Source organism: Camelus dromedarius, chromosome 9 (assembly GCF_036321535.1).
Source record: "Camelus dromedarius isolate mCamDro1 chromosome 9, mCamDro1.pat, whole genome shotgun sequence".
In the NCBI taxonomy this organism is placed as follows: domain Eukaryota; kingdom Metazoa; phylum Chordata; class Mammalia; order Artiodactyla; family Camelidae; genus Camelus; species Camelus dromedarius.
The window spans coordinates 79,348,285-79,372,317 of record NC_087444.1 but is presented as its reverse complement, the minus strand read 5'-3'; the positions used below and the strand labels follow the sequence as shown (position 1 = coordinate 79,372,317).

At 47.8% G+C, this 24,033-nt stretch overlaps 3 protein-coding genes and 1 pseudogene across 10 annotated transcripts in view; 2 read left to right on the top strand and 2 right to left on the bottom strand.

Moving 5' to 3' along the window:
- Positions 1–543: 543 nt before the first annotated feature.
- LOC105105045 (zinc finger protein 501) lies at positions 544–9,154 on the bottom strand. Of its 2 annotated transcripts, XM_064489909.1 has the most exons (4): positions 8,914–9,154; positions 6,775–6,813; positions 4,846–4,972; positions 544–3,652 (listed from the first exon to the last, which is right to left on the bottom strand). In XM_064489909.1, exons 1-4 carry the CDS (start codon positions 8,926–8,928, stop codon positions 2,268–2,270), a joined length of 1,566 nt encoding a protein of 521 aa, XP_064345979.1. In that variant the 5' UTR covers positions 8,929–9,154; the 3' UTR covers positions 544–2,267. The 2 variants fall into 2 exon arrangements, with proteins under 2 accessions (XP_064345979.1, XP_031315131.2); XM_031459271.2 differs by lacking the exon at positions 8,914–9,154 and having other exon boundaries at positions 6,775–7,598.
- A 3,803-nt stretch (positions 9,155–12,957) lies between these two features.
- Positions 12,958–23,027, top strand: LOC105105031 (zinc finger protein 548). 6 transcript variants are annotated; one of them, XM_031457344.2, is made up of 4 exons: positions 12,958–13,208; positions 15,837–15,878; positions 17,956–18,082; positions 19,742–23,027. In XM_031457344.2, the coding sequence occupies exons 1-4, from the start codon at positions 13,194–13,196 to the stop codon at positions 21,349–21,351; spliced, it is 1,794 nt and encodes a 597-aa protein (XP_031313204.2). In that variant the 5' UTR covers positions 12,958–13,193; the 3' UTR covers positions 21,352–23,027. The 6 variants fall into 6 exon arrangements, with proteins under 6 accessions (XP_031313204.2, XP_064345964.1, XP_064345967.1 ...); XM_064489894.1 differs by lacking the exon at positions 12,958–13,208 and adding an exon at positions 13,946–14,046; XM_064489897.1 differs by lacking the exon at positions 12,958–13,208 and adding an exon at positions 14,846–14,947.
- On the bottom strand, positions 15,354–15,694 carry LOC105105030 (dolichyl-diphosphooligosaccharide--protein glycosyltransferase subunit DAD1-like; annotated as a pseudogene).
- Positions 18,033–24,033, top strand: part of LOC105105029 (zinc finger protein 548) — a 34,796-nt gene continuing 28,795 nt past the window's right edge. For both annotated transcript variants that reach the window (XR_010382489.1, XM_064489908.1), the window contains exon 1: positions 18,033–18,082. The gene's annotated coding sequence lies outside the window, so the exon portion shown is untranslated. The remainder of the gene's footprint in view (positions 18,083–24,033) is intronic.

The following is a 24,033-nucleotide window of genomic DNA, read 5'->3' as shown; positions in this document are numbered from 1 at the left end:
GGGTGTCTGTATAATGGAAACAGAACGTAATGGGGTGCTACTGCACACGTCTTCCCAAGTCCACGTTCGGTGACCTTGAAACCATGCCCCTTCAGTCAGCAGAAGCTGGTGACTAGCAGGAACCCCTGAGCTTGCCTTACAGAGCCCCGGGAAAGGGAACAGCTTGCTGAAACCCCTCTGCTTGTGAACTGCCTTCACTGCTTAAGCTCGCTTCTTCCCCCTCTGTAACTGCGTACCCTCCAAGCTTCACATGGCCTAGGGAATAAATCGCAAGACTCCTTGGTGACCCCTGTAGATGACACCCTCATGTGGGGGGTCACTACAGTAATGGGGGCTCAAGTTTGGGTTTTTTTTTTTTAGCAACTTGGGAGTCAGCTCTTGTCCAGTTCGAACCGACAAAGGCTGGTTGGAACCACCAACCCCTAAAACTAAGCCTGCACGGGTGTCTGAGGAACAACCTTTTAACATCAGCCCATCAAAGACTCCACCCTCAGATCATGCCAAGGGCCACCATTTTTGAATGTTAGTAACGAGGACCACACATTATGGATGACAGCACAAACATTTTATTCCACCCAGCAAAGTCCCTGAAGGCAGTGACGTTCCAACACATTTATTGTCTTCTCAGTTATTAGAAGGGAAATACCAGCCAACATTCATTACCAAGTGGTAAATAAATAAGATGAACAGACATTTCATTAATACATTATAAATCAGCTATACTTCAATAAAACACTCTATCAAAGATACACAGCTGGCAACACATTAAAAATGTCCAAGATCATCAATCATTAGGAAAATGCAATCAGACCACAGTGAGATACCACTACACACTTTAAAAAACCATGCTGGTGAGGAGCAAAGGGGAACTGGAATGCTCTTGTACTCCAGGTGGGGAGGCAAAAGGGTACAGCCATTCACTTCAGAATATGAAACTATATATTCAAATAAAGAATTTTATGTACATGGTTCACAGTAAGCATATCTGTGATAGCCATACTGGAAACAAACCACAAAACCCCATTTATCCGTTAACAGATGAATGGATAAACCCAGTCAAATGACAGTATATACAAACAGTGTATCTTTCAGGAATTTAAAAAAACGCACTATTCACATCTGCCACTGGATGATTCTCAAAATGATTCTGCACCGCGAGAGAACAAGGCAAACATGAATGTGAAAGGCAGTAAATCAATGGTAGTCGCCTGGCCGTCTGGGGAGAGATGTCAGAAGGTAGCTCTGGAAGCGATGGACGGTCGTCATGACCGCAGTTCTGTGGGCTTACATAGTAACACCAACCACGCTGTACATTTTCAGCACGTTCGGTGCTTTGAATACCAGCAGTCTAGCTCAATGAAGTTTTAGCAGAAATTGGCTTTACATAAAGTCTGAACCTCCTTTTTGGAAAAGTGGAAGGAACTCTGGCAACCACAAGTTAACTCCATCACCTCTCCTACCTCATGGGAGGGACTCTGCCGCAGTAGCAAAGAACGCTGGCGAGCCGAGAAAGACGTGTTCACTTGAGCTGTCCAAGAACTCTACCTGAGTCATAAAAGTCACATCCCTGGACTAGATGATTTCCACTCTCATTCATGTGCATCAATGGCCTTGAGATAAACAAGCTAGAGCCACTATGGGAATCCTAAAGCCCTTTACATTATGTCACAAGGTTAGTCACACAAAGCCCTGTAGTCTGCACCAGGAGGCCTTGGACAAGAAAGCAAATTAGACCAAGCTGAAGTGAAAACCATTCTCTGCCGTTATACTGTTCCCACCAAGGTATACAAAGTTCCGAAACTGGGTCACGTGGAGCAAGAAAGATCCATCCTGGGCGCTACGAGGGACAGTGCCACTGAAGAAGGGGACCTCTGGAAGCCACTGGCGGACCCAGACCGGGTCCTGTTCAAGGCGTCTCAGTTAGGGCCGTGTCCTGGGCAGTCAGGCGGAAGACAGAACACCAGAGCGCTCAGACTGCTCACGCTTCCCTCCAGGTGATGGCACGCACGAAGGTCACACAGCTCACAGATGACGGATGCCCAGTGGGGCGATCTGCCACTTGGTAGAGGTAAGATGACTTCTACCACAGAACTCAGCGACGGAAGTCTGGCAAGGGCGCTGGGCAGGTTAGAAAGTACAGTGTGCTCCTTCCAAGCTGCCTACGAGCCTGGTACTCCCAGGCAGTCTCCACACAATGGATGTTCAGGTGTATGGTGTTCGACTTCAGGTCGATGGCTCCCGGACAAAGCCTGTTCAGTGTGACGCGGTCAACAAGGACGTAGCTGATCCCCTGCCGTCCCCGTCTCATTCGACGGCTTTTCTCCAGCGTGAACTTTCTGGTGGCGAATGAGGTTAGACCGTCTGCTGAACGCTTTCCCACACTCACGGCACTCGGAAGGCCTGTCTGGGCTGTGAAGTTTCTGGTGCGCAATCAGAGCAGACTGCTGACTGAAGACTTTTCCACATTTGCTGCAATCCAGAGGCCTTTCTCCCCTGTGAACTTTTCGGTGCTGAGTAAGTTGGGTGCTCTGGCTAAAGCATTCACCGCATTCTGTGCACTCATATGGTCTTTCTCCAGTGTGAACTTTCTGATGCTGAGTGAGGCCAAAGCTTTGGCTAAAAAGTTTCCCACAGTCTGTGCACTTATAAGGCCTTGCTCCAGTGTGAACCCTCTGGTGCTTAATTAGAGTAGAGCTCTGGCTAAAAAGTTTCCCACATTCGGTACATTCATATGGCCTTTCCCCAGTGTGGATTCTCTGATGTTTAATGAGGCTGGGACTTTGGTTAAAGAATTTCCCACACTCACTGCACTCATAAGGCCTTGTTCCCGTGTGGACTCTCTGGTGTTTAATTAGGTTGGAGTTGGAAGTAAAGAATTTTCCACATTCACTGCATTTATAGGGCCGTGACCCAGTGTGAATTCTCTGATGTTCACTAAGGCTAGAGCTCTGGCTGAAGAGTTTCCCACACTCGCTGCACTCGTAAGGCCTCTCTCCGGTGTGAATGCGCTGGTGCCGAACAAGTGTGGGTTTGTTGCTGAAGGCCTTCCCACACTCGCTGCACTCATACGGCCTTTCTCCAGTGTGGACCCTCCGGTGCTGAACAAGAATGTGTTTATAGCTGAAGGTTTTCCCACATTCGCTGCACTTATAAGGCCTTTCTCCAGTGTGGACTCTCTGGTGCTGAGCAAGTCTGTATTTGCGGCAGAAGGCTTTCCCACATTCACCGCACTTGTAGTGCCTCTGTCCACTGTGAGAGGCCTCCACACACTCGGTGTCCTTCTGTGGTGTGACCTGGTGCTGGAGGCGGCCAGAGCTACCAGTGGAATCCGTCCCAGCCTCCTGACATGTGGAAGACTTCTTGGACGCATGGACTATGCGGCTCTTCATAAAGGCCTTACGCACGTCTCTTTTAAAGACTTTCTCTCCACTGTGCTGGGGAAATTTCACACCTGCCCCACGTGGTTTCTGGCCAGAGATTGTTCCCAGGTCCTCAGCTAGATAGAAACCACCTTCTAAGTCCAGGCTACGTAACTCCCAGGGGTAGGCCTTCTGGGTGGACAGGTCTGCCTTTGAAGTATTTACTTGTGGCCCTTTTCCAGAAACTTCTTGCACACAAGTTGTCTCCTTGTCCTCTGCTCGGTGCCAACAACCTGAAAACAGAACGATGCTAGTGAACTTCATGTAGGTTTGGGGAGGAGGCAGCCCCATCACATATGTGTGTCTGGCATACCAAGGAACAAATCTGTGGGACTGTTCAGGACAGGGGAGCTGGGGGCACTTAGGAGAGGGCTGCTGTACAGCACTGGGCCTCTAGATGCCATGGAACAAGGGGAGACTCACCAGACAAAAGACACAAGGATGGGGTGGAGTGCAGGGAGGAGCCAGGGGTCCACAACTCACTCCTCCAGGAACGGTTTGCACCAGGGCCTTGGCAGCCGGTGACACAAGTGTGCTGTGTGGAAGGGTGTGTCCAGGCCCAGGAAACTCCAACTGTCACTGAGGAGCTGGTATTCAAGGACTATTTTAAGGACACGTGCAGACCTTATGACACATTAAGTGTAGGCCAATACCAGAGAGTGACGGAGAGGACCAATGAGCAGTGGGAGTCAGGGAGGTGAGGGATAAGCCTGGGTTGGAAGTCAGAGTAGAAATGACAGAAGGAGCAGAGTGTCCAGAATGTGGAAGAAAGACAGAAAGGAGGGGCACAGGCCACGATCTCACATCCTCCCCCTGATGCCAACCACCAGGGCCAGGCCCACTCTGCGCCCCTCTTGCTGTGCCTGGAGTCATGTCCACTCTGCCATGTACCCAGGGTTCTCCTCCCAGCTCCAGCTGGACAACAACATGGGACCTAGAAGATGCAAGTCCTAAGGGAAAGACAGGACAGGTGCGCAGTCAGTACTGGCCTGGGGGGGAACAAATCATGAAACCGTATATCACATAAGGAATGTTTGAGTAAGTCTCACAGAAACAGCCACGTGGACCCCACAAGTAGTGACCATGTTGGGTCCCAACAAGTTCCTTGTACAGCCACGCCCCAGGAAACATCAGCTGGAAGGGGACAGAACCTTGGAGCAGAGGTGGCCTAGGGGCTACAGAGTCAACTTAGCAGGGAGTGGCTGAGTCTGATGGAACCCACTGGACTAATTCCAAGTCTTTTGACCCAGAAAACCTTTGAGCAGCTGTTATGGGGGCTACTTATAAAAGGAGGCAGTATACACACCCAGCCTTGGTGCCCACAGCACATGAGGCAGGGAAGCAGTAACAGAGATGTGCCCATTGTCTAGCTTGGGAAGAAGGTGGAGACCAGCCCAGGATGCTGGGAGAGGTGTGAAGGTCTTACCCAGTGATGCAACCAGTACAAAGTTCTCCAGCATCACATCCCGGTACAGGAGTCTCTGAGCCTCATCAAGGAGCCTCCATTCATCCTGGGAAAAGTACACAGCCACCTCCTCAAAGGTCACAGTGCCCTGTGATGATGGGGACAGATGTGTCCATGAGCAGCCCGTCTCTCTCCAGGACCTCGTAAGTACCCCCAATTCCAACTCATATTCACTCTGCCCTCATCCTCCTCCCCAGCTCCCCAGCTTCAAGGGTAGTGGTACCCAGCCTCTCCATACCTCCTTAATCACTAGGTCCAACTCTCAGCAACCACAGGCAGGGGGACAGAGAGAGGCCATCTAAGCTCTGGGCCTGCTGTGCAGGCCCCCCTTTCCTGCAAGATAAGCACCTGAGAGTCCCCACGACCACATCTCCCAGACACAAACACACCTGGGTCCATCCTTTTCTCTTAAGCTCCTGGTGCCAGGGCCCCAGGGCAGTTCATTCACACATCTCCTCCGTGTGCATATTACTCACCAGACCTCCTCATACTCCTGACCCCATCACCACCACCAGGCCCACAAAATTGGCATTTCTCTGGCCTCCTCACATACCCACCCACACAGAGCATTCAAAAAGTGCTTGGCAAGTGCAACAGGATCCCACTGTGCCCCCCCCGCCCCAGTCCTGTTCTGAAGAGGCCTTGTTCCCGACTTCAACCTCAGTCACAGCATGCAGATCTAAACACCCCTAGTCAGGTTCCACTTGGATACTGCACATCCTGTCTCTTCACCAGTTACAATCTCTGTCCACGTAACACCCATTCAAAGTCCACGCCCACCTGACGCACCTTGGGTAAACTAACCTGACGTTCTGACAAGAACCCGGTGGGTGCCGGGCAGGGTGAATAAGCACCGCCTGACTCTGCTCTCACCCCACCTCCTTTACCGCTTTCCCTCTGCGTCAGCTTCACGGCCACGCCCCCATGAAACCCTTGACCAGGTGCTGGCCTTTCCCCTCCCCTCCTGCTGCTTACCATTACTCTTGTCTGTCTTTGTGACATCCACAGCCCCCCTCCTCCCTTGTCCCCTAATAGCAACCTGAAGCCCTCCCCAGCACTCTAGCCCTGCATGTTCACCCGTCCACTTGTCTCCTACACTTGGGAGTCTCTGGACCATCTGAAACTCAGCATGGCCAAACCCAATTCCTAATATTCTCATTGAAAAGTACTCCTGCCACTGACTTCCTCATCCAAGTTGATGGCCCTCCCAGCCATCCAGACGCAAAGGGCAAAAACTTTGGAGTCATCCGTGACCCCTCCACATTAGAAACTCGGGTTAGCCCTACTTTAAAAACAAATTCAGGAGCCAACAACTATTTCTCTTACCTCTACATCCACCAATATAATGCACTAATATCATATCATATATTATTATATAATAATATAATACACCACTCTGGTCCTGCCACAACCAGTGCTCCTCTGGATAGATGCAACAGCCTCCTCCACGGTCTCCTTGTCTTCCTCTCCCCCAGTCTGTTCCCTCGGCAGCCAGGGGTAGCCTGTTAGGACCAAAGTCAGGTCACTTTTCTCCTCTGTTCAAAAACTCCAGGGCTGCCATCACTCTCAGAACAGGAACCGCACTTCTCAGGCTACCATTCTAGGCCTGACACTTGCTCCCTTGCTCTCTATTCTCACCAGACACTAGCTGACGCCTCCAAGGCCTAGAACAAGCCCATCTCCACCTCATCTCCAAGCACTGGTGCATACTAACCCCCGTACCTAGGACACCTTTCACATCTCAGCCTGCAGGTTGCCAAACGTGGGGACTCTCTCCATATAACATCTGGCCTGGACTTAGGAACCGGGCTTAGGGTTTCTCTAGGGTGTCCAGACACCTAGGCCAGGAAGAGTGGGAGCAAAAAGAGTTCCAGGACACATGACACTCACCAGCGCAGGGGCCGTAAGTGGTCCTGCTGAATGTGGAACCTGCAGGAAAAGCAGGGTCATGTCACTGTAATTCCCAACCATGACACAGACAAAAAAAGATACACGCGTGAACCACCTAATATTTCACGTGAAGATAAAGGCGCAAAGGAAAGTAAAGCACACAGAAGAGGGCAGAAAATGTTATGGAGTTGTGCTGTCAAGTCAAGTGGGTGTCTCGAGGAAAGGCTTTCCCGCAGTGGGAGGAACAGGTGCCAAGCCTCTCTGTCGGGGTCATGCTGGATGTGTTTGAGTAGCAGTCATGAGGTTAGTGTGGCTGGAGCCTAGTGAGCCAGAAGAATAAGGGATGGTGTTGGGGAGAAAATGGTTGTGGCAGGTCATACAGTACTATTATCATCTTGAGCCACAAATATCAAAATTAAGTCTCATTTTATTGTACATGTCTGTTTCGGACACTTCCTTTTTGTTTCACTATGGTTTATTACAGAATACTGAACATAGTTCCCTGTACTATATAGTAGGACCTTATTATTTATTTTGTGTGTGTGTATATATATATATAGTTATCTTATCTCTGACACTTCCTTGATTCCCCCCGTAATGTTTCTCCCTCACCAATAATAAATTCTTCTTTTCCCATAGCTCATAGTTCGTCCTAACAGCTGGCCAAGAATTCTTATACTTCCTTTTCAAATTTTACTCTGGTTATAGTAAAAATTACTTTTATATTAAATTGCAGCTTACATAATCTACAGATTAAATTGTTTTGAAATTATTATAACATTATACAAACAATTCAGGATTATGTACTTTTTATGTTTATCTATATTTTTTGATGCTAAAAATTTTCCATAAATGTTTAGACAGGTTATCTGTAATTTCTTACATGCTGTTCTCTCCGAGTGTGGTAGACTTCACATTCTAAATGAACCTCTGATAAAGGGATTATTGCTAGAATCACAGTAAAAGTGCCTCCAGCAGTTCGGGATAACTCGGGATTTCTGACTGCTTAAACTTAAGAGAAACAAGCTATAGCACCTCTATCCCATTCTAATTATATAAGCATAAAAACATCTTCTTGGGTTCTAAATATCCTGTTATGGTTTTGAAGCATTATAATTTTTTTATCATTTCTGCCCCCTTAAAACAAGTATTTTAACAAAATATCCTAACCATTTCCTCTTGCAATATCACCAGAGGTTATTTAACAGTAATATAAACATTACTGGAAAAGTACAATCTCTTAAAAAACAAAAACCCTCTGTACACTATAAAACAGTCAATTTATGTAATGTGTAAATGTCTATCAAAATATAACTATGGAATAGATTACGAGTAAGTATAATAATTTCAAAGAGCTGAGTTAAAATCAGTAACATGGAGCAAAACAAGATCAAAAAATGGAAATGCTCATTTAAGTACAATATTAATTTTAACATGCTAGACAAATGTATGCTGAATATATGCTAGAACACATGGCAGATACGACTACAGTAGCAATGTTTATAAATACAGAAAACATAGACCAAAAAAACCAAAAACAAACCTATAAACAAAGAAAATTCTTCAACAGGAGAATTTATTAAGACGTTTTACTCATATGCTCATACTACAGAATACCGCACAAAAAGGAGAATGAATGGATAGCCATGGAATACATGGATAAGATCACATAATACTGTGCCAAGAAAAACACATCATGATACTTATATGATTCCATTCATAAAGTTTTAAAACAAGCGAGCAAAACTAAACTACAGTCGTTGAATATTTTCCGCATGGTTCACAAAACTATATATATAAAAAGGCAAGAAAATGCTAACTTGTAACACCAGACAATACCCTAACTTCGGGGATGGAGATAACTCTTTTGGGAAGACCGCACAGATGGCTTCTGGGATCCTATTTATATCACGTTTCTTGACTTCAGCGGCGAAAGATACTAATTTCAGAGCTGGTTATTCAACTGCAATATGGACGTTCTGTGCACTTTTTAAAAGCACGTCATATTTCGAAATTCGAAAAACCAAGCCTTGAAAGGATAAATATAAATAAAGGACATTCATAAGCAAACACTGATAAGAACAAAAAAACTGCAGAATGGGACGTGCTGGGTGACGGAGCGCAGGGCGCAGCACTTACCTGAATCGGACCCATCAGCTCAGCCCCCGCCACCGGCGTCCGCGGGCTAAGGTGGGCCCCGGCCACGGCGGTCCCTTGTCTGGCCCCGCGACAGAGTCAGGACGGCTGACGGCCACGCCCGAGCCTCAGACCCGCCTCAGAGCAGCGGGCGGGGCGCCTCCGCGGCTCCCTTACCTCAGGCGGCCCGGCCTCCTCCCGAAGCTCCCGACCAGCGGACAGCTCCGCTTTTACAAAATGTCGCAGGAGGTGGACGCCGGAAGGCCCGCCCAGACGCCCTCCCTTCGCGCGGAAGTGCCTCTCTTCTGAGTCCTCACTGGACCAGGCCCGACGCCGCGCGGCGCAGAGCCTTCCGGGTAATGTGGTTCACAGCGCTCCTGGCCCCACCCCCTGGAATGGGCCGGCCGCACGGGGAGGGGTTGCTGGGAAGGTTTTCTGGGGTCCTGCTGACGAGCTCGGATTCCCGCTTCTTGAAGGGAACTCACTGAGATTTCCGTGGAATGTAGACCTCACTGATCTCAGAGATGTATGGAGACATACTACTTCAGATGTTCCCCTAACCTGCAAAACCAAATGAGCACATGCTACCACACTGCGGCTCAAAGTGCATCTGTTACCTGCCAGGGTTCTCGGACTTTTTAATCAAGTGAAATTGATAGGTCAGATGAGAAATTCAAGCAAGGTTTTATTGGGGCTCCTGCTGCAGCAGGAGGGAGCAGAAACAAATAACAGCTGCCCTTGTTCACCTCCTTGCTGATCCCTTACATGGGGTGATGGTGGGGACAGATCCTGAGGGGTGGCTCACTTGGTCTGTCCACCCTCTTGGTGGTGCTATGTGCAGAGATCATGGGCAGTCCCCTGCTTTTGTTCATGCCTTTTTATATCTTGTTCATAATTTGACCCAACTGAGCATGTATGCAGTTTGTTTTTGGTCCCTTATAGTTTCTTTGTATTTTGTTGCTCAGGAAGACATTTGTCCATGTATAAGCCCTGCAGCGAAGAGCCCAGGTGCCAGGTCCCAGCTTGTCTCATTCCCCTCTGAGGGCTTCTACACCCCTTATTCTTAAGTGTTAAAGAGCCAAAGATCTCTTTTTCTGAAACTTTTCCCCGCTGGACCAGAAAGGACCCCCAATATATGGTGTATCCAAGGCCACTTCTGTCTATGATTGGGTTACTAGTGTTCAGGATCCTGAATTTAGTTTATTTTTATCAGAGGGGATCCCTTTATGTTTTTCGTGGTCTTGTGTCCTTTCCAGAGTCCTAGAAAGGAATTATCAAAATTAGAAATTCCTCCTGAAATTCCCATCTGAAATTGGTTAAGGGAGTGGCCTCTGCGATAACTGCCCATAGTTTATATTCCACTTCTGATTTGATGAATGGCTCTCTTTTGCTGGGAAGCAGGGCAAGTGTAATTAAACCTTGAATACAACCTGGATTGGGGTGCATAGCCCAGTGTCCACATACAGATTTCTCAGAGGCAGTTTATGCACTGACTCTTGGTGGCCCTTGCTGTGGTGGTGTGGGGGTTGTTGGGGGTGGGGGCAAGGGAAAAGTATCCCTTAGGGGCACGCACTGTCTCTGGGTTTTCTTAAGCCTGATACAGTGCAGAAAATTTAAGTCCTTAGTAATACAGGAGCTTATCTGAAGCCTTACGATGGTCATCCAGCTCTAGTCTGGATGTCTGAACCACAGCTAATTTATTTTGATTTCTAAATGTATTTTCCCTTTATAATTAAGGCACATGTACAATGGATATTAAATAGGCCACAAAATGGCTGTTCTAGTTAAATCAAACTTAAGCCAGAGTGACTTCCCCATACCTTAATATGTGAAAGAAAAAAAATTTTTTTTTTTTACCATTTTTCCTGTTTGTAAATCCTTTAAAAGGTCAAAATATTTGTCCCTCAATGCCAGGATAATTGCTGCCTGTCCTGGATGTATCATGTCCCTTAGTGATAGGCTAGTTTTGATTTATATATTTTCCTAATTATCCACATTGAAGGAAAACTAATGAGATATTCTGAGCAAGCTCAGAGATATGTTGATGGGGGAAACATCTTAAAGGCTATACATTTTTTCAATGATACTAAACTGTCATACAAACATCCTGCGTTATACTTTAGCAGCAAGCAGTGTCTCTTGCCATGAATAGATACATTTTATGACAATTTTACTAAACAATTTTCTTTTTTCCTAAGTGTTGGAGCAACTGCACAGTTAACACAATAAATCCTAATTTTTAATAGAGACTGGGCACAGGTCATGAGGCATTTGATCTTCATCTACAGAGAGATTGCAACAATAGCCTTCAGAAACAAACTTAGAGTGTCTTCTTAATAATTCAATTAAACTTACAATTATGTAGCATGACAATAAGTGACTATCTCTGAGTCTTAGGCAGTAAATAGAGACCTCAGTTAACAGAATCAGAATTTGACATCCACTGAAACATAATCTTTTTCTCTCTAAAATTACTTGCATTTTAAACAAATATAGTCAATTTCTTATTTATTTGGTTGCAAATTAGATCTGATTTCAATAAACTTGACTTGAGTACTTACATAAATGTAATTGACCATATAGATACTTTTAAATTGGCTGTGCTGGAACTTTGCATAAGAAGTCTCAGATTGAACTTTTAAAAGGTCTCTCAGGGCCTGGAAAGCCATGCCAAGGGCTTATCACAGAATTTGCCTTACAGATTTGGATGGATTCCTCCCTTTTTGAAATCACCCCAAATTACCTTCAGATTTTTGCACTTCCTCAGTGCCGGGTGGGGATGGTCCCTTAAATTGGATGAGGGCAGGGGCAGCTTCATGGGTGGGGCCAGAGGGGTGGCTTAGGGGGTCTGCCCGCCTCCCTGGTAGTGATCTGTGTAGTGATCCTGCTCAGTACCTTGCTTTTGCTCCCTGACCTCATAAGAGGTAATTGGATTTTTGGTCTTTTTGTATCTTATTCATAAATTTCCCCAGCCGTGCATGCACATAGTTACTTTTAATCTCATGGTTTCTTTGTATTCTGGTGCTCCAGGAGTACTTTGTCCAGCTGCAAGCACTGCAGCACAGGGTCCCAGGTCCCAAGTCTCAGCCCGTCTCACAAGGAGAGGAGAGACTAGAATCCCACACATTTCTCTTGGGGGCAAGATGCTCCCATTGTACACTTGCTCTGACTATGAAAAGAGGACATGCTGTCCCAGCAGAACAGGGAAAATGATAAATCACTATTTTTTTTTCAGATACGTTTCAGATTCTGAAAAGAAATGAAAAATATCTCAAATATGGAGTAATATACATTGTTTGAAGAAAAATTTTGCTGACTGTGTTCAAATAGAACAACTGACCATACAGCCAGAAAAACTGTTTATCTGGAAACCAGAGACATGCTTCAACTTTTGAACCGGTTCTGTGACTTCTGTCACTTTCTCCAACATCCCCACCATGGATCTGTCTGAAGTGTTTTCTTTCTTCTTTTTGGTCAAATATGTTGAGCTTCATTCTACCTGTAATCGAAAAGCGACACCATAGCTGACAGCTATCAGTGGACATAGAATGTCATGGGGGAGGGGTAATTAGGTTAATCAATCAATCAAATCAATTAATTAATGGAGGTACTGAGGATTGAACCCAGGACCTCGTACAGGCTATACCCTACCCACTAGAGTGTTTTTTTTTTTTTTTTTTTTGATGTGATGTGTTCCGTTGGGTGTAGACACCAGGGAACTTGCCGGGATCCACAGTCTGAAATAAGACCCTAAACTTTCTGTGACTATTACTAGACTGCTATCCAGAAACCTGGGTGAGTCCTGTTTAAGAACAAGGGACGTGCCCCCGGCCCCATCTTGGAACTCCATTTTCCGGCGTCCCTGACAGAACCTATTAAGTTTTTACGAGTCAAATAGGGAGCGAGTTCAGCTCTGACATTTGGGAAGTTTGGTGGCAGCGGAAACTACGTTACCCAGAAGTCTCTACGGTGCGCGGCGGCGAATGAGCCAATGAAAGCTTAGGGGAGGGACGCTCACGTACGTGCGCATGGCGTGGGAGCGGGACTTCCGGCGCTCCTTGTCTGAGTGTCTCTCGTCGTTCACCCGTTCTCGGCCTCAGCGTCGCTTGGGGGGTGCTGAGGTGACGGAGCCGAAAAGCGGGTGGAGAGGCGTTATCGCCGCTGCCCAGAGGCGGCCGTGAGGTCCCCTGAGCCTGGAGTGACGGCCGTGCCCTCGTTCCCGCCCCGCTCGCCGCCTCTCCGGGCCCCTCTCTTCCCACAGGCCGGTGGCCGAGGCCGCGCCGATGAGCCCCGCTCAGGTGGGTGCTGCGTCCCCGGGCCCCCACCCGGCCGACCCCCACCCCGGAGTCCAGGTCAGGACGGAGGGGCGCCCACTCAGTTCCTGCCGGTCACGCCCGTGTCCAGAGCAGAGGGCGGCCTTGGAGGGGTCGCCCTTCCAGCGGGTGGGAAGGGGTGTGGGAGGGAGCTCCCCTGGAGCCGCCTGTGCGAGGCTCGCGGGTGCTACGGGGTGGGCAGCGCCGGCGACCCGAGGAGGGGAGGAGGTGTCTGCCCTGAAACGGCCGCCCCAGCAGCGGGAATCCGTGGGAGGCTGTGAAGGGCGTGGGGACGGGAGAACCGTGTGCGGAGTTAGCAGCTTAAACGTGGGGAACCCAGGATGCGAATGGAGGCACGGAGACCGCTGAGGAGACCCCCCGCCATAGACCCCAGGAGACTGTGGTAGGGGCCGGCCGGAGTGGTGGCGGGACGGGGGAAGGGTGAAGAGATTCTGGAAGAACCTCAAGATGCAGCAGACCGATTTCTTGCTTCATAAAATGTAATGTAAGCAAAACTCGGGGATGAACCACCATCTCAAGTTTTATTTTTTCTTTAAAATTTTTTTTTTTTAGAATGTAGGTACCGGAGATTGAGCCCAGAACCTCCTGCATGCTAAGCACGCACTCCACCACTTAGCTGTACACCACCCCGCCCCGCCCCCCACAATCCCAAGTTTTCTTTGCCTGAACATCTGAAAAAATACGGAGACGGGGAAGTCAGTGCAAAGAGCAGGTTCCCAGGGGAAGATCATGAGTGTATTTGGACGTGACGTTCTTGAGATGGATGCAGATGGACGTGTCACCAAATGGAGATGGCATGTGTGTAGGTGAACATCAAGTCTGGAAGGAGAGGAAAGGGGCAAGGTTGGAGATATCAAAGGAGTGGAGGGTGTGGACTCCACCAGGGAGCCTGTGGGGAGCAGATTGGGGAGGGAGCCTTTAGATTGTTCCCAGAGATGGCCCTGTGGTGAGGGAGGGGAAGGCTGAGGGTAGGAGGGCAGGACCTGAGGGGCTGGTGTTGGCATCCCTGATGCTCCCTCCAGCAGAGAGCAGGGCTGACCTAGGAGGGATTCTGGCCTGTCTGTAGAAAGGGAGGCCCGGGTGGGCTAAGGAGCTTCCCTTCAGTGGGGCCTGCAGTGTGTACTGCTGTGGGGTCCACGGTCAGGGCCACTCCTGAGGGAACCAGGGAAAGGGCAGCCAGGCTGGTGCAGCCACTGCGTCCTAGACCAGGACACTGCCGCCTCCCCTCCACCCTTCAGGGTGAGAGGGATGATCCACCCTCAGTCCAGGGCTCCCAGCAAGCTCCCTTCTGAGGACTGTTTAGCGGGTAGGCCTGGTTGCTGAGTGGACTAACAGCTGACCTGCCTGTTCAGCCCCTCTCTCTGACTCGTTAACTTAAGAATGTATAAAAGTTTCATTAACTTAAACACGAATTAACCAATATTCCTCTAAACTTGTACACGCAGGTAGGCAATTAGAAATTAGCCTACTCACTCAGTTAAATTTCTGCAAACACTTCATAATTGGCTTGGCATTGATCAGCCTCTAGGTATTTGCTTACAGTGCCAAATTTCTTCTATGACATCCTCTGAAATCTTAAAAAGTAGTAAAGATGAAGACCCCAGATTTCAAAACTACCACTTCATTTGCACTGAAAAGACGTACAGAACTGTTGATCCTGTGGACGGTCCTAGTGGATACATGGTGTGGACCCTTTACATCAGGTACCAGTACAAGCCCTGTGAGGGTGGAAGCATTCTCATCCCCATAAGCATTTTCTTTCCCTGAGGCTCAGGGAGGCTCAGTCCTTCTCCAGGGTCACCCAGCTGGTAGGAGGCAGTACTCATTTCTTTCTTTCTTTTTTTTGGAGTGGCATGGAGTTTTTTAATTTGAAAAGTGAAAAGGTTACACTTAATGCAGTTAGTGGAAGGCAGAGGCTGTGCTAATAAATGCTCGTTACAGAGTTGTTCCAACGGAGAAGCTAGGGAACTGCATTCCAAATCAGACTTGGTAGCAAGTATAAATCTGAAGAAAATCCCTGTGGCCATCACACTGCCATCTCAAGAGCTCTTGTCCAGGGAAAATCAAAATGGGAACATTGCTCTAGTCTCCCACTCAATTAAGTAACGGGAATGATTCAGCCAACGAAGTTCATGACAGCAAGGTGCAGGATGGTGCTGGCAAAGAGAAAATCAGCAAAGGCTCGCTGCAGGGAGATGCCTTGGAAGTCTGCTTTGTGCAGTGGGTTGATTTGTCTTCTCAGACAAACCGCTAGGATGAAGCTCCCCACACAAGAGGTGAAGCCCGAGAGGAAACAGTTGAAGGGGAAGGTCCCCACAATAACTGAATTGCAGCGCATGGGTCAGCAATATATGCAGGCGGTAGGCATCCAACAGCTTCAGACACTGAGGAGTGGAGCTCAAGTACTCTTCTAAGAGCCACGAGAGGATGGACAATACCGATGCCGACATGGCTATACGCTCCAAGCTCTCATTTCTGAGGAACTGCGCCTAGACTGTCGGGCTGAGAACCAGGCATGGCAGGTGTTGTGGTCCAGCTCAGGGGAGGGATCCTACCATGTTTCCCATTTCTCATGGCTTCCTTCTTCCCCAGGGACCCACAGCAGTTGCAGAAATGCTTATGGACCCTGTGCAGGTGAGTGGAGGGGTCCCACCCATCTCAGCTGTCACCCTGATGGTTTTGTTATCCTGACATATGTGCCACCAGGTAGTGTCCCAGGACATCTATCCCTTCTTCCTGTCCTCCATCCAAAGACCATGTACCTTCATCAGGCCCAGGATCCTGTATTTAATCTCAGGTGACGGAGCAGTTCCATTTCTGACAACTGGTGGTATAGGATGTGACAGGAGTCCTGACTACAGGATGCAGAGTGTTCAGACAGGGACGGGTGAGACTGAGCCAGGACATTCAGGGAACTGCAGGCCTCTGTTATATGTGGTGGGAATGGGGAGCTGGGATAGGGGTTCACAGGCATCAGGCCTGAATGATTTCCTGAGGTCCTGAGCCTCTAATGAGGTGGGTGTGTGGAAGGGAAAGTCTGAAGCAGAGGCAGAAGGTGCTGGGACCCAGATTTTGACAGACTCCCTCAGGCTGCAGAGTGGAAGACAGACGAGGGTTGTGAGTGAAGGCAGGAGGCCCTGAGGGGCACTTCTGCAGTCATCTCGGTGGATGTTGGTGGTGGCTACACCTAGGTGGTGGCTGTGGAATTACAGAGGGGTTGTTTTCTGTTTGAACTAGAGCTGCTGTTTTATGATGTGGTCTGTGAGGGACTGGAGGGGGTGGGCTGATAGAAGAATCAGGGACGACCCCAGGTTTCAGGCCTTGTTACGAAGGATGGATTCATCAACTAAAATGAGAAGTTGGTGATAGAAGGAGTTTTCAGATGCAAGAGGAAGAGTCCGTTTCTGTCCATGTCACAAAGGTCCCAGAGGCTCCCAAGGAGAGATGCTGGGTGGGGAGGTTGGTGTACCTTGGCTTCAGGGGAGGACAGAGGAAGGTTCTGCCAGCTCATGGGACAGCTGGTGTGATGCCGACGAGGGGGAGGGCAGAGGGGACGTGAGGTCTCACACAGGAAGGGTGACTGAGGATGAAGGAGACACAGGGCCAGGTGGGGAGACCCTCAAAGCAGGGCCTGGAGCCCACCCTGGTCTCAGGGACTTGGGGGTTCAGGGCAGGACTGGGCTGGATTGATTGCTGGATGCATTTGCCATTCCCTGCCTGGGTTCCCTGTGCACAGAGCCCTGTGAGGAGTGAAAAAAGCGCCTGTGGTATGGTCTGGGATGTCTGCGGAGTTGTCACTGTGGAGGGGTCAGAGTCGTGAGGAGGGTGCAGGCCTAGAAGTGACATGTGGGTGAGGAGGAGTGTGAATGGTTGTCCTGGGCCTGGGCACTGGGCACCTAAGGACCAGGACTGAGTTTGGCTGTCTGAGGGTCCACATATGGGGGACCCTGGGGAAACGGCTAAGAGAGGAGCCGGGCACTGCAGGCAGGTCCACAGCCTGGACAGTGGTTTTCCGCTCCCTCCCCCACGTGTTCTATTCCACATGCTGGACACGGTGACCAGTGGTGATGAGGAGAGCTGGCACTGGTGCCCGGGACCTGGTGTAGCTGACGGTGGGACGTCTGGGCGGAGCAGGAGCCGGGTAGGTGTGTAGGGCGAGGATAGAAGGTCCCAGAAACGGAGGTGCATGAGTGATTGTACCAGAGGATTGTAACTTGTGGAGGTGAGTGAGTGGAGACACGGAGAGGCCCGTGCCATTGAAGGGCAGTTTTATTACTTGGGTTTCCTGAGAGGAGAGGCACAGGGCCACGTGGGGAAGCACTCGATTCATTGGGAGCATAAACACGAGCAAAGGGAAACCAGTGGTCAGAGCCTTTACTGGGCTTTCCAGGGAGAAGCAGGGAGGGTTGGACGAAAAGTTTAGGGATGGCTCGTTTGCACAGTTGTCCTGTCCTGGGGTGTGGGGCCGTCCCTCGCTGTCTGGTACCTGGCCTGGCTGATTTAGGGCCGGGAAATACTGACGTGCTGTGTGAGAGTTCCTTAAGGAGCTGGTTCAGGGTATGGGCTCTGGGTTACAAGGGAGATATAAACAAATTGTGGCCCGTACTAAAGCCCTGTAATTAACGGATGGCAAACAGATAAACACAGAGTCCACAAAAACAGAGTTAAAGCAAGAAGCTGCTCACGAGCCAAACTCTTGCAATTTTGGCAGGGCCGTGTGGTCTTTGAGGACGTGGCCATATTTTTCTCCCAGGAGGAGTGGGGCCTCCTTGATGAAGCTCAGAGACACCTGTACCATGCTGTGATGACGGAGAACTTGGCGCTTCTGTCCTCCCTGGGTAAGGTCCCCACACTCACCCCGCGTCCTGGGCTGGCTCTGTTCTTCCCCTTTTCCCAGGGGCGCTTCCGACCTCCCGTGATGAGACCACAGGTCCTGCTTCCTGTCCTGGTTTCCTGGCATGTGTGTTGTTGGTGCCAGGGCCCGGGCCAGGCTGTGTGTACAGGTCATTGGTCTCTCCAGGCAGCCATGTCCCCAGTGCTCTGAGACCTTGTCAGACAGGGCTCAGGGTCAGAAATCTAGATTGGGCCTGAGAACCCCCTTACCTGGCATCTTCCTGGTTGAGTCATTCAGTGTAGATGCTTGGAATGTTGGTGCCCTCGGCCTTCCCCCTTCCTCTTGCTGACATTTCTGAGGGCTGTTTGTGCCAGGAATTTCAGGCTACATCCTAGTTACTCATTTGGGGGACCTCTGAGTTGTTTCTACAGTCTCCCTTGTGAAGTATTTTCATTTTATTTTATTTTGTTTTCTTTTCTTTTTACTTTACTTTACTTTATTTTATTTTATTTTATAAATTTTTTAAGGGAAATACTGCAGAATGAACCTGGGGTCTTGTACATGCTAATAACCATGTGCTCTACCACTGAGCTATACCCACTACCCCTTATAATTTTAGAATGTCAGACATCCTGTCTTGGATCTCTCTGCACATGTGCTGGGTTACACGTAGGACTGGCCTCTTTCCGGTGCCACAGCAGTGCTCACCTTGAGCAGTGGGGAGGACCTCAGGTGCCTGAGTGGGTGGACATTACAAGATCAGTGGCAGCAGATGCTCAGAAGTACCCAGCCTTGTTATCAAGTTGTTGGAAATTGCTGTGATGTCAGAGCTGAGAACTTGTGCTGTGTTCACCTGTTGTCCACACTTCATTTCTTCCTTTTCTCCCCCATTTTTGTTTCTTCTGCCACACTCCCACCACCCCGTGTGGCCTACTCTTGTCACACGTCCCCTTTCATCGCTCCCTTTGCAGGGTTCTCCAGTATTTGTCCTGTACATAAGGTGTCACGAGGTCTGTACATATTCTTACATCGTCCTTGAACTGCAGCATCTCTTTTGTAGTCAGGTATTTGTATGTCTACACAGTGCTCACTGGTCACCGGCAGCTGTGGCCGTGTCAAAAGCCATCTGCAGAGGACTGACTTGGAGGCCTCCTCTCCTCCCTGCTGTGGTCTGAATGTGCATCCCCCTAAAATTCATAGGTTGAAAACCTTGTGCCCACTCAAGGTGACAGTATTAGGAGATGGGGCCTTTAAGAGTGATCAGGTCATGGATGCAGAATCCTCAGGAATGAGGTTGGTGCCCTTATAAAAGGGACCCCACAGAGCTTCCTAGCTGCTTACACCGTGTGAGGGCCCAGTGAGAAGTCTGCGACTGGAAGAGTGTGGACTGATGTCTGGGTGCCAGCCCGCAGGACTGTGAGAAGTACGCTCCTGCTGTTTATAAGCACTTGTGGTGTTTTGTTACTGCATCTCAAATGGACTAAGGCAGTGCCTCTCCCTGCTGTCCTGACCTGTCCATCAGGACTCTCATCGTGGGAGCTACCCAGGCCATCTCTGCACAGCAGGCCTCCCTCACTGGCTCTGGTCCTGGGTGTGTCCTTCTGATGGGGCTGCCCTAACATCATGATCATCACATCTTTCACCAGAACTTCTCTGCTTACAGGTTTTTGGCCTGGAGCCCAGGATGAGGAGGCACTTTCTGAACAAGGTGTTTCTGTCAGAGTGTCAGAGGTCAGGACACTAAAGCCGGGTCTGTCCACCAGGAAGGCCCTGCCCTGTGAGATGTGTGACCCAGTCTCCAAAGACCTTTTGCACCTGCCTGAGCACAGCACTGATCAAGGGCTGTATGTTTGTGGAGTGAACCTTTCCCAGCACCAAAAGGGGCAGATGAGAGACAAACTTTCCAGAAGAGATGAGAGGAGGGCTTCACTCCTGAGCAACAGCAGCGAGCACACGGCAGAGAGGACCTGGGCATGCAGCGGAGACAGGAAGGAGTTCCATGGCAGCACAGGCCCCCTCCAGCAGCTGGCCCTGCACAGTGTGGGGAAGCCACACAGAAACCCTGAGGGCAGGGAGGTCATCAGCAGTGGACAAAGCAATTACAAGTGCGCTCAATGTGGGAAGGCCTTCAGTCGAAAACAGACACTTGCTGAGCACCAGAAAATCCACATGGGTGTGAGGCCTTATGAGTGCAGCAAATGTGGGATGGCTTTCATTAGAAAGTTTCACCTTGTCCAGCACCAGAGAATCCACACTGGGGAACGGCCTTTTCAGTGCAGTGACTGTGGGAAACGCTTTAGGTACAACTCCACACTCATTAGTCATCAGAGAGTTCATACTGGATTAAGCCCTTATGAGTGCAGCAAATGCGGGGAATTCTTCAAGTACAATGCCAACTTCATAAAACATCAGAGACTTCACGATGGAGAAAGCCCTTATGAGTGCAGAGAATGTGGAAAATTCTTTAGGTACAACTATCGACTGATAAGACATGGGAGAGTTCATACTGGAGAGAGACCTTACGAGTGCAGCGAATGTGGGAAATTTTTCAGGTACAGCTCCACATTCATTAGACATCAGAGAGTTCATACTGCAGAAAGGCCTTACAAGTGTAATGAATGTGGGAAATTCTTTAGGTATAACTCCACACTTATTAAGCACCAGAGAGTTCACACCGGAGAAAGGCCTTATGAGTGCAGTGAATGTGGGAAATTCTTCAGGTACACCTCCACCCTCCTTAGGCATCAAAGAATTCATACTGCAGAAAGGCCTTATGAGTGCAGCTTGTGTGGGGAATTCTTCAGGTACAGGTCCAAGCTTATTAAACACTGGCAAAATCACACTGGAGAAAGGCCTTACGAGTGCAGTGAATGTGGGAAATCTTTTAGGTACCACTGCAGACTCATTAGACATAAGAGAGTCCACAGCGGAGAAAGGCCTTACGAGTGCAGCGAGTGTGGGAAATTCTTTCGGTACAACTCCAACCTCATGAAACACTGGAGGAATCACACTGGAGAAAGGCCTTATGACTGCAGTGAGTGTGGGAAAGCCTTTAGCCACAAGCATATTCTTGTTGAGCATCAGAAAATCCATACTGGAGAAAGACCGTATGAGTGCAGCAAATGTCAGAAGGCCTTCATTAGGAAGTCCCACCTCGTTCATCACCAGAAAGTCCATACTGAAGCCAGTATGAGTGCCCTTAATGTGGCGAATTCTTTAGATACAACTCCAACCTCTTTGAGCAGAGAATTCACGGCGGTAAAGACCTTATGAAACGATCTACCATATATCTCATAATAACCTATAATGGAAAATAATCTTTAAAAGAATATATATATTCTTATATATTCTCCGTGTATATAAAACTGAACCACTTTGCTGTACACAGGGTTTCAGGTGAAACATTGTAAGTCAACTATACTTCAATTTAAAACAAAATAAAAGACCTCATGAGTTCAGCGGTTATGGTAAGTTAGGTACTGCTCCTTATGCTGGAGAAGCACCGTATGAGTTGATGTTGGAGTGGGCCTTACAAAGATAGAAAATGTGGTGTTGTTTGGTACAGCTCCCCACGTCAAGAGTTTACAGTGGAGGAAGGCCTTCTGAGTGCAGTGAATGCAAGTCTAGGTGAAACAGCAACCCCACGACACAGCAGAGGTTTCACAGTGGGGAGGGACCTAAGTCCTGCCATTTTGGGCATGTGTTCAGCCAAAACTTCCACTTCATTCAGCACCAAAAATTTCATGCCAGAGGGAGTGTTGCAGATGGGGAAAGACTTCAGCAAAGTGCTCTAGTCAACCTCTAAGAGCCACTCTAATACAGAGTTTTTTTTTTTTTTAACATTTTTGATTGTGCAAAAATATTACAAAGTTTACCATCTCCCCTTCTAATTGTATGGTTTAGTGTGGTTAACTATTTAAAGGTTTGTGCAGCTTACCTCCAGAATTCTTTTCATCTTCCAAAACTGAAACGCCATACCTGTTAAATAATACTTCCTCCTACCCACTTCCTACCTCCCCTAGCAGCCTCTTCTTTACAGTCCACGTGTGAACATCATTGCTTCAGATACTTCTTGTAAGTGGAATCGTACGTTTTCCATCTCTGTGACTGAGTTAGCTAGCATAGTTTCCCCGTGTGAAGCGTTTGTCAGCATTTTCTTCTCTTTTGAGAAGGAATCAGAACCGACCTACCTAAGCCATGGGGAAGGGTGCTGGTAGTCGGTACAATTTTGCCTAACGTTACAATATTTAGAGAAAGATCCAGATTTTATAGAGACTATTTACTAACAGCTTTATAAAGGTATTGACATATGTTAAGCTGCATTTATTAAATGTGTGAAATGTATTCACTATATATGTGCACAGTGGGACCATCACCCACGTCATGATAATGATCACGTCCATTGCACACGTTTTCATTGGCCCCTTTGTCGTCTCTCTTCCAACCCGACCAACTTGTCATCTCCAGGTAGATATTGTAGATCGCATTTTCTATAATTCTATATAAAGGGAATCCTACAGGTACTCTTGTATGACTGTTTTCACTTAGTGCATAAATATATTTTTAGTGTTATTCATGTGTGCAAAACCGTGGCATCAAATAAGAATAAGCAAGGCTCAATTATGTATTAGAGCTGCATTTTTATAAGCAAATGGGCTTTTTATGTTCTGACAATCACTGAGAGAACGTTTTTTTAAAATGGGAAGTGAAGTTGAAACTAAGTAATTTGAAATTGTTTCACATGAATTCATTATCAATAAAAGAATTTTGAACCATCTACCTAATACAGAAGCTTCCACTGACACATCTTTCTAGATTTTTCATTTGTTATTTGACTTCTTTTTTCTAGTAGCATCTTTAACTGTGTCATTGTGTTATAAAAGTTCTTAGGGAATTTTTTAAATCATTTTTTGTGGTAAAATACATTTAACATAAAGTTTATGATCTTACCATTTTAAGTGTGCAGTTCTGTGACGTATTGGGATGTCCAGAGGAACAGAACCGTGTGTGTGTGTGTGTGTGTGTGTGTGTGTGCGCTTGTGTATGTAGAGAGAGAGAGAGAGAGAGAGAAAGGAAAGAGGTAATTTTTTAATTTTTTTATTTTTTTAAGGAATTAGCTGATGTGATTATGATGGTCTGGTAATTCCAAAATCTGCAAGGTAGGCCAGCATGCTGGAAACCCAGAGATGAGTTGCAGTTCAAGACCTTAGGCAGTCTGTTGGTAGAATTCCTTGTTTGAGTTCATCTTTATCCTGCAATTCTCAAACCAGGTGACTTTTTTGAGAAAATTAAAATTTAGGAAGGTTAACAGGCATCATAGAACAGGAAATCAAAAGAGATTTAGTTTTACAGTGAGAACTAAGAAAATCAGATGCGACTGGTTGTATTTTTAAAATCCCAATATGCACAAAATATTTAATGACAATTGATTATGTCTGAAGCTTTGGTTCAGAAAGCTCATGACAGTCAAAATTTAGAGATTTGAGAGGTTGAGAGAAGATTCTTAAACTATCTAAATATGCCTATTTTTAGATAATTTCGGACATACAGGTTTTAGATTCTTGTCAAGAAATAGGATGTCAAGACCCTAGAAATGAACAAAATAGGAGCAGACGGAGGGACTTTGGTTTTCTCTGCTGGCATGTAAGAAGCTGGAAGTTGCCACTGCATCCTAACAGCAAGTAAACATCCGAAAACACTGGAAAATCAACCAGTCTTCTTAGGGTCATGGGGCAGAGTACAGCCACCCTGGATCAGAGTGAGCACCAGGAGAATACAGAGAATGACAGAAACCCAGGAGCCGAGTTGAGCCCTCCCCAGGAACCCCAGTGCTGGGGTAGGAAAACCTAAGCTGTGTGTGCCTTGATTGGAGGCTGTTGTCATGTGGCAGATTTAGGGGGGGCTATGTAGAAGTTGTAATCCTATGTGATTAGTTATTGATGCCTATTTTTCTTT

Coding starts and splice junctions, on each gene's coding strand:
- LOC105105045 (XM_031459271.2), bottom strand. CDS start 6,855: ATGGTTGGGAATTACAGTGACATGACCCTGCTTTTCCTGCAGGTTCCA. Junction 4,973..6,774: donor CACTTACGGCCCCTGCGCTG/GTGAGTGTCATG, acceptor CCATCATCACAG/GGCACTGTGACCTTTGAGGA. Junction 3,653..4,845: donor TGTACTGGTTGCATCACTGG/GTAAGACCTTCA, acceptor TTCTGTTTTCAG/GTTGTTGGCACCGAGCAGAG.
- LOC105105031 (XM_064489894.1), top strand. CDS start 14,008: ATGCAGATGGACGTGTCACCAAATGGAGATGGCATGTGT. Junction 14,047..15,836: donor CAAATGGAGATGGCATGTGT/GTAGGTGAACAT, acceptor CTTCTTCCCCAG/GGACCCACAGCAGTTGCAGA. Junction 15,879..17,955: donor TGCTTATGGACCCTGTGCAG/GTGAGTGGAGGG, acceptor CAATTTTGGCAG/GGCCGTGTGGTCTTTGAGGA.